Source organism: Synchiropus splendidus, chromosome 12 (genome assembly GCF_027744825.2).
Source record: "Synchiropus splendidus isolate RoL2022-P1 chromosome 12, RoL_Sspl_1.0, whole genome shotgun sequence".
In the NCBI taxonomy this organism is placed as follows: domain Eukaryota; kingdom Metazoa; phylum Chordata; class Actinopteri; order Syngnathiformes; family Callionymidae; genus Synchiropus; species Synchiropus splendidus.
The window spans coordinates 2,035,637-2,042,349 of record NC_071345.1 but is presented as its reverse complement, the minus strand read 5'-3'; the positions used below and the strand labels follow the sequence as shown (position 1 = coordinate 2,042,349).

Below are 6,713 nucleotides of genomic sequence, written 5' to 3'. Positions count from 1 at the left end.
CGCCAGGGCCGGTCGCTGGCTCCCCCGTCACCATGGCAACGATCACAAGGCATGCGCCCCCGTTCCGGACCCCGGTGGGTCTTATCAGGACCAGCTCCTTCCAGCTCTGGAGAAGATGGTACTATCCAGCCTCCTCCGTCTGACCTTGGACCCTCTAATGAGTTACAGTGTCTGCTCAGGCCTCCAGTGTGCTCCACTCCCGCCTTTGAACTTTTAACTTCTCAGCCACACTCCCTCATTCAGCATTCCTCCATCTGTAAATGACTTCTTTATTAGTAGCACAAGCAATTCCAACGGTATTAACGTGGTATAATAAATGCACAATTCCTGTCCACAGCTCCGTCAGCAGAGTGGATCTCCTGGAGGTGTGGAATCCAGAAGCAGCCGCTGAGACCAACTGTGGTGTCAGAACTGAGGGCTTTAGTGGATCTGGACTTCACTGACTAAAACCTTCTCCATCCTCAGTGCTCTCTCTCACAGTGTTCAACGTGTTGTGAGAGCAGCGTGGACCAATCAAATGCTCCGTATTACGCATTAGTGTGCGTGGCTGAATGATTGCCACTTCATCTTATTTTGCACAGTGAAAGCCTTTAATTTAATTTATTGACTGCACTTTAGTTCGAAGCACTTTCCTAGTTGGTGGGATCCCCACTGACCATGGCAATAAATTTGATTGTGATTGATTCAGATTTATTTTGTAGTCTTTCCAGCGCTTATTCTCCCTCCATCACCAGCGAATAAAGGGCTTGTGGGTCAGTGCAGAAACACCAGAATCAAACTTCCGATAGGAGGCAAAGCTTTGTATTGAAATTGAACAAAAAAAGAACTGAAGTCAAACGTGCTCCAAGGGCTGGTTGCTGGAGCCACGTGGCGTACACATGGTAGCAGTCTGCTAACGGAGACTGAGCGGCTCAGCACGCCACCTCTGAGGTTGTAGACGCCGGAAGAACACTTAACTGAGATTGGTGAACCTTTGGAGAGCTGTGCTGGACGCTGGGGCCAAAGCAAGCGCACGGCGAGGACAGAACGCAGCCAGTCACAAGATCAGGGACATGCCGGTGGCACTGCAGCGGTCTGCTGAGGGAAGGCGGCCGGCGCCGGAGCCGCCTGCGGACTGACGGGGCTTGGTCCGGGTCCACAGGTCCTGGACGATTCGTCTGAAGTGGCCCCTGAACCGGACCCCCATGAAAGCGTAGAGGAAGGGGTTGAGGCAGCAGTGCAGGTAGGCGAGGGTCTGCGTCAGAGTGCGGGCGATCTGAAGCAGCTCCAGGGTGTGGCACTCGAGGGTCAGGGGCAAGCTGACCGTGTCGTAGAGCAGAAGCAGGTTGTAGGGCAGATGGCAGACAACAAAGACCACCACCACAGCGAGGACCAGCCAGAGTGCCCTGTGGCGCTGGGAGCTGCGGGTCCTCTGCAGGGTCAGCACCACAGCACTGTAGCAGAACAGCATGAGCAGCAGCGGCAGGAAGAAGCCTGCCACCAGCTGCACGCTAGGAACCGCCACCTTCGCCCGACGGGCCACGTTCTCGTCCGGGAAAAGGAACTCACAGATGTAGTGGGCGCCGCTGTCGGCATGAGACGGCACGTAGCGGTGGTAGTAAAGAAAGGTGGGGACGGAGAGCAGCAGGGACAGCGCCCAGACGCCCGCGCAGACCACGCAGCTGCGGCGTCCAGAGCGCAGTAGGGCACTGCGGCGAAGCAGCACGATGGCGACGTAGCGGTCGGCGCTGACGCAGGCTAACAGCAGGGTGCCACTGAAGAGGCCGACGCTGTAGCCGCCGCGCACCAACTTGCAGGTCAGCTGACCTGCGGTCCAGGAGGAGAGCTCGCTGTGAACCAGCAGGGGCAGCGTTGCCACAAAAAGCAAGTCGGCCAGCGCCACGTTCAAGAGGAAGATGTCCGTCATGGTCTTGGACTCCCTGTAGAGGGCATAGGTGGCCACCACCAGGCCGTTGCCCACCAGGCCCAGCAGGCAGATGAGGCCGTGCACCGCCGCCACCACACTCTGCCCCGGGCCCTGCTGATGCAGGCCCAGAGTGACGGACTCCTCGCAGTCATCCAAGAGGGTGTCATTCATGCTGCGCCTAGAAACAGATGGACGAATGAGGCAGAAGACCGGAGAGAGACGAGAGAACACCGAAGAACAGAGACCAGCATGGAACAACCACCCACCTTTTCAGACCGTCCACGTCTGCGGGGTCCAGAGGGAAGTGCTGCACTTCCTGCTCCAACGGTCGCCAGCTGAGTCACATGGCTCTGAAGCGACGATGGGTCGAGCTGGTCGAGCTTGTTTCTCACCACCATCTCTCCCTGACTGTGTGAGCAGCGGCAGCAGCGGCAGCCGTGCGGTCAAGTCAGAGCCAACCCATGACTCTGCTCGGAGCACGCTGTCCTGGGCTCGGATGGTTGAGGGTCAGGACGACCAGCATGAACATTTCATTCATCAAGGTTTGAACTTGTGAAACAGACAGCGAGTCATGTGACACCAGCATTCAGGCTTTACTTCACAATCACCATCTGCTTTCACACACTCCGCCGACCCACAGCCTCTTCGGTGCCACCAATGGCAACAGAGTTTCATGAGAGCAGCTCAGGAGACGTCCTCCATGTAGTCAGCGCCGGGACCCGGGCTCAGCCTGGACACGCTTACGTCCTGCGTGTCATCGCACTGAAATGGCAGCACAGCGTCAGGGGAGGGTCGGCGTCTGCATCATCATCATCATCATCATCATCATCACCATCATCATCTTCATCACCTGTTCGCTGTCCTGCAGACCCTCAATGGAGACCTCCTCGATCTCTTCTCCGATGCTCAGGTCACTGTGGGTCAGCTCAGACCTGTGGCTGAAACTCGCCTTCAGAATCAAAGTCCAAACAGATGGAACCAGTTGGAGAGCAGGTCAGAGGTCAAACCTGTTGAAGTCATCATCATAATCCTGATCTGTGGCGAAAGACAGGCAGAGCGTGAGAATGAAGCAGAGCATGAGGCGCAGATGACCCTACTCACCGGTGATCCTGGCCGAGTTCTGTGACGCAGCTCCTCCTGCTGCTCTGGGCTGGTCAGAGAGAGACCTCGACGAAGGCGTGTCCTCGGACCGGGACCCTGCGGGCCTGCCAGACAGGACAGAAGGAGGAATCTGAGACGTCATCTGGACCGTGTGGGGACCAGGACCAAACTCAGTACCAGAGCAGAGGTCTATAAGCACACAGATGGACTGTCCAACCATGAGGCAGAAGTTCCACACGTCTGGAACGTGTCTTTCACAAGTCATGACAAACACCCTGAGGCAACTGCAAATACACCGTGTACTTCAGTCTGAGGCTGTTGGAAATGGTTGTTCCGTTTGGGTGTTTGAGCAAATGTTGGGGAATCTGTTCACGTCCCCGCCGCCATCCAAGGGGAGTCCGACTCCAACCGCAAGGCGCCGCACCACCAGCTCCACGCTTCTCACCTGCCGTAGGTCTTCTGAGGTTGGGGAAGGGGATCATCAAAGAAGGAGTCTCCATCTTCAAGTTCTTCATCTGGATCCTGAATCAGGGCCGGGCTGTCGCCCTGATCCGGACATACACACCATACATGAGGTGGCCAGCAGGAGGAGAGTGAGACGCCAGCAACACTGACCTTCTGGACCCCGTCCTCGGCCTGGGCCACTGCAGCATCGCAGCTCGGGAACACCTGAACAGAAAGGGTGAGAAAAGAGCCTGAACATCCAGAGCACAGGTCCAAGTCATGTGTTCAGATGGTCTTCATGCGTCTCCTGCTGAAGCTGCTCACCACTGGCTGTGCCCCATCCCTGACCCTAACAATGGGCTCTGCGCCTCACGTGTCGGTGTAGCGTGGATGAAGTGTGGATTTCTTCTGAACAAACAACAGTGGGCTAGCATCCAGGCTAACGTTAGCATCCTCATACTTTTAACACATCTATCACCACAACGTAGGCTCCGCCCATCTCTTCTCCGTTGGTTCACAAAACCAAGTGAGATGATCAGCGCCGATGCAAGAGGTGGCAAAAACGTTGGAGCTGTATTTACAAAATGTTCTGCAGAATGGCCAACGTGTGGAGCCACTTCAGCGCCACAAACAACCAAGAAGCTGTGTGTGTGACGCCTGTCGAAGAACAATATGATGTTGTGGCAACACAACAAACATGGTGAAACACTGATGGTTAAACCACGCAGTTCAGTACCGAACATACGCATCGATGAGGTGGAGGGAGGAAGAGTGTTCAGCGTCCGCCTCAGGTGCGGGCGCCAGGGCCAGAGAGACGTCTCTGGCGGAGTCATTCCTGCAGCAGGCAGGCAATATCCAGCTTGAGTAAAGTCATAAATAACATAATAATAAATAATAATAATAAAGTAATAGCATGTGTATCTCTGAAATAATCTCACCCATCCTAACTGTAGCCGAGATTAGTTCATGTCAGGATTCCTAGGTAGTTCAGCATTTAAAGTAGATATTTTACATTATACAGTGCAATGACAATAAAACAGCCTTGGTGAAAAACGTACTAGAAAAGATGAATAAAACATGAGTTTAGATACCAAATATTGTTATATATTTATTTTCAAGCAAACTTAAACTGTTAAATTAATTGTTAAATTAATATGTATAACTTGAATTAATAATTTACATCAATTTAACAGTGGAATTATCGTGGCATTATTTGTTTAAGTATTTGACTAGCAATTTCAGTTTTGAGTTGTCAGTGTAATAATTGCTTGTACCCCCTCAAAAGATAACTGCCACTTCTGTACCAGCAGAGAGAGTCTATTCAAAGGGAGGAGATGTTCTGAGCAAAAGACAGAACAGACCAAAGGGGGAGACGGCATTGTATGCCATTGCTCCTGAACAAGAACCTGTGAGAGAGGGAACAGTGACAATGTTGGACTCTGTGTCTACATATTCATGCTGAATTGTGAACATTAATAGTGGTTGTTAATAATTAAAGACATTAATTTATTTAAATAAATAAATCAACTTGTACAATTCTTGTACTCTTCAAGAAGCTATGATGAGGTGTAGTCGCATACGTGTAGGTATCGCCTGGATATTACTCAGTATGGGATTGGAAAATGGAAATCGGTGGAAGCGAACATCACTACTCCATATGCAGGACACAAAACACAACACGACAGCCAATGGCACCTCGTCTTTACATGTCAATCCCTTCACTTGGTCGTCGGAGGCCACTTCATAGTGGAAGGTGCTCAGAACCAAGTGCTAGTGTTAGGGCGAGGGTGAGGGTGAGGAGGGGGCACAGCCTACATGACGGTTCTCGTCCATCACACTCACCACAGTCCTGCACTGTGCAAACAGACGCTTGTAGAGAGTGAGAAACATCTGGAAGTCGGCAGCTGTGGAGGACACCAGGGTCAGAGCACAGGCAGAGCAGAGCACGTGGACGTGCGCACGTACTGCGAGTCGGAGCTGCCGAGGAACCCAGTTCGTCAGCCAGGAAGCTCTCCACCATGTTTCTGCAAAAACACACAGAAGCAGGTTGAGTTCCAGGCCGTGGACTGGACCCTGCCACCCAGCCAGTTGGGACCTGTTAAGAGCTGGGAACAGATCCATGAAGACGCCTAGCAGGTCCTCGTGCCGCACAGTGCCACGGCGGTCCTGTTGGGTCCAAACACATGGGTGCATGAGCGTCCTCTCTGGGTAGAAGCTAACCTGGCCACAGAGTGGCTCACCGGGTCACGGAGGTCAAACTTGGCGCGGGCCAGAGCCAGCTGCCCGGGGCTGGGTTCCTGCAGGACACAACACACACCGTCCACAGCTGCCTCAGCACTTCGCGGGCTACACTGCACCTGCCCACCTGTCGGTGCTCCAGGTCCGAGCGACGTCTCCGGACCAGCTCCAGAAGCAGAGCCCCCTGCTCCACAGCCAGCCCGAGGTCCCGGCTGACCTGGACCCGACCGTCGGCACCCTCCTGCAACACACACCGGCTTCCGGTCAGTCAGAGCGTCGGCGTGCCAGTGGACGCCGGAGTGTTCGGGCGGGACTGACGCAGTTGATCTCGGGCCGGAACACACTGAGACTGAGATCCAGATTAAACTCCTGCAGAAAATCCAGGATGAGACTGGCAACCAGGCGACCTGCAAGAAGGACAGGTCTGACGTCCAGGAGGTCTCAGGTAGGTGCACGAGTAGGCCACTCACCGTCTCTGGTGTGCAGACACTTCTCCAGGGGCTCGTTGACCAGAGGAGCTTTGTTCTACACAGGAGAATGTTGGGAATCAGAGACACAGGGAAGCGTGGAGACATACGTGTTGAGACAACCTCCAGTCGGTCCTGCTCCTCCATGGCCAGAAACACGGCCGCGCGCATCTGCGCCTGCAGACACGGTCAAACGGTCAAGCGGCTTATCACTGCCGGGAGGCGACGTGACGAGCCAAACCTTGAGCTTGTTCAGGACTCCACTGTTTTCCAGGTTGTGGATCAGGAGATCCCGAAGCTCCGAGTCATCTTCTGCAGCCGACATGGTCCGACAGAGCTAACAGCTAGTTTTGCCGGCGGAAGCAAAACACCGAGGCACCGGAAATGACGACAGCCATAACGACAGAAAAAAAAAGCGAATTAATGCGGCGTGAACTCTGATGACCCCTTGCACGATGTGCGAGTCTGTGTTTTTGTTTTCATCAAAAGAAAAAAATAAATAGCTGTTTTTAGTATCGCGCTGCGCTGGCCTCCCCGAACTCAGCTGTTCACAGCAG

The 6,713-nt window shown here is 53.8% G+C and overlaps 2 protein-coding genes across 2 annotated transcripts; both read right to left on the bottom strand.

The window, feature by feature from the left end:
• Nucleotides 1-449: 449 nt before the first annotated feature.
• On the bottom strand, nt 450-2,315 carry ccr6a (chemokine (C-C motif) receptor 6a). The gene is made up of 2 exons (XM_053881979.1): nt 2,173-2,315; nt 450-2,084 (listed from the first exon to the last, which is right to left on the bottom strand). Exon 2 carries the CDS (start codon nt 2,075-2,077, stop codon nt 1,037-1,039), a length of 1,041 nt encoding a protein of 346 aa, XP_053737954.1. The 5' UTR covers nt 2,078-2,084; nt 2,173-2,315; the 3' UTR covers nt 450-1,036.
• Nucleotides 2,316-2,450: 135 nt separating this feature from the next.
• Nucleotides 2,451-6,546, bottom strand: cep43 (centrosomal protein 43). The gene is made up of 15 exons (XM_053881977.1): nt 6,398-6,546; nt 6,280-6,333; nt 6,160-6,214; nt 6,008-6,096; nt 5,817-5,930; nt 5,692-5,748; nt 5,547-5,617; nt 5,417-5,475; nt 5,294-5,355; nt 3,623-3,676; nt 3,453-3,553; nt 3,008-3,111; nt 2,914-2,941; nt 2,757-2,844; nt 2,451-2,668 (listed from the first exon to the last, which is right to left on the bottom strand). The coding sequence occupies exons 1-15, from the start codon at nt 6,479-6,481 to the stop codon at nt 2,591-2,593; spliced, it is 1,098 nt and encodes a 365-aa protein (XP_053737952.1). The 5' UTR covers nt 6,482-6,546; the 3' UTR covers nt 2,451-2,590.
• Between the last annotated feature and the right edge of the window lie 167 nt (nt 6,547-6,713).

What these genes read in the sequence shown, in the direction of transcription:
- ccr6a (XM_053881979.1), bottom strand. Translation starts at nt 2,077, where the DNA reads ATGAATGACACCCTCTTGGATGACTGCGAGGAGTCCGTCACTCTGGGC.
- cep43 (XM_053881977.1), bottom strand. Translation starts at nt 6,481, where the DNA reads ATGTCGGCTGCAGAAGATGACTCGGAGCTTCGGGATCTCCTGATCCAC. An exon ending in GTGTCTGCACACCAGAGACG is followed by an intron (nt 6,097 to 6,159) that starts GTGAGTGGCCTA and finishes TCCTTCTTGCAG; the next exon opens with GTCGCCTGGTTGCCAGTCTC. An exon ending in AGTTTGACCTCCGTGACCCG is followed by an intron (nt 5,618 to 5,691) that starts GTGAGCCACTCT and finishes TGGACCCAACAG; the next exon opens with GACCGCCGTGGCACTGTGCG.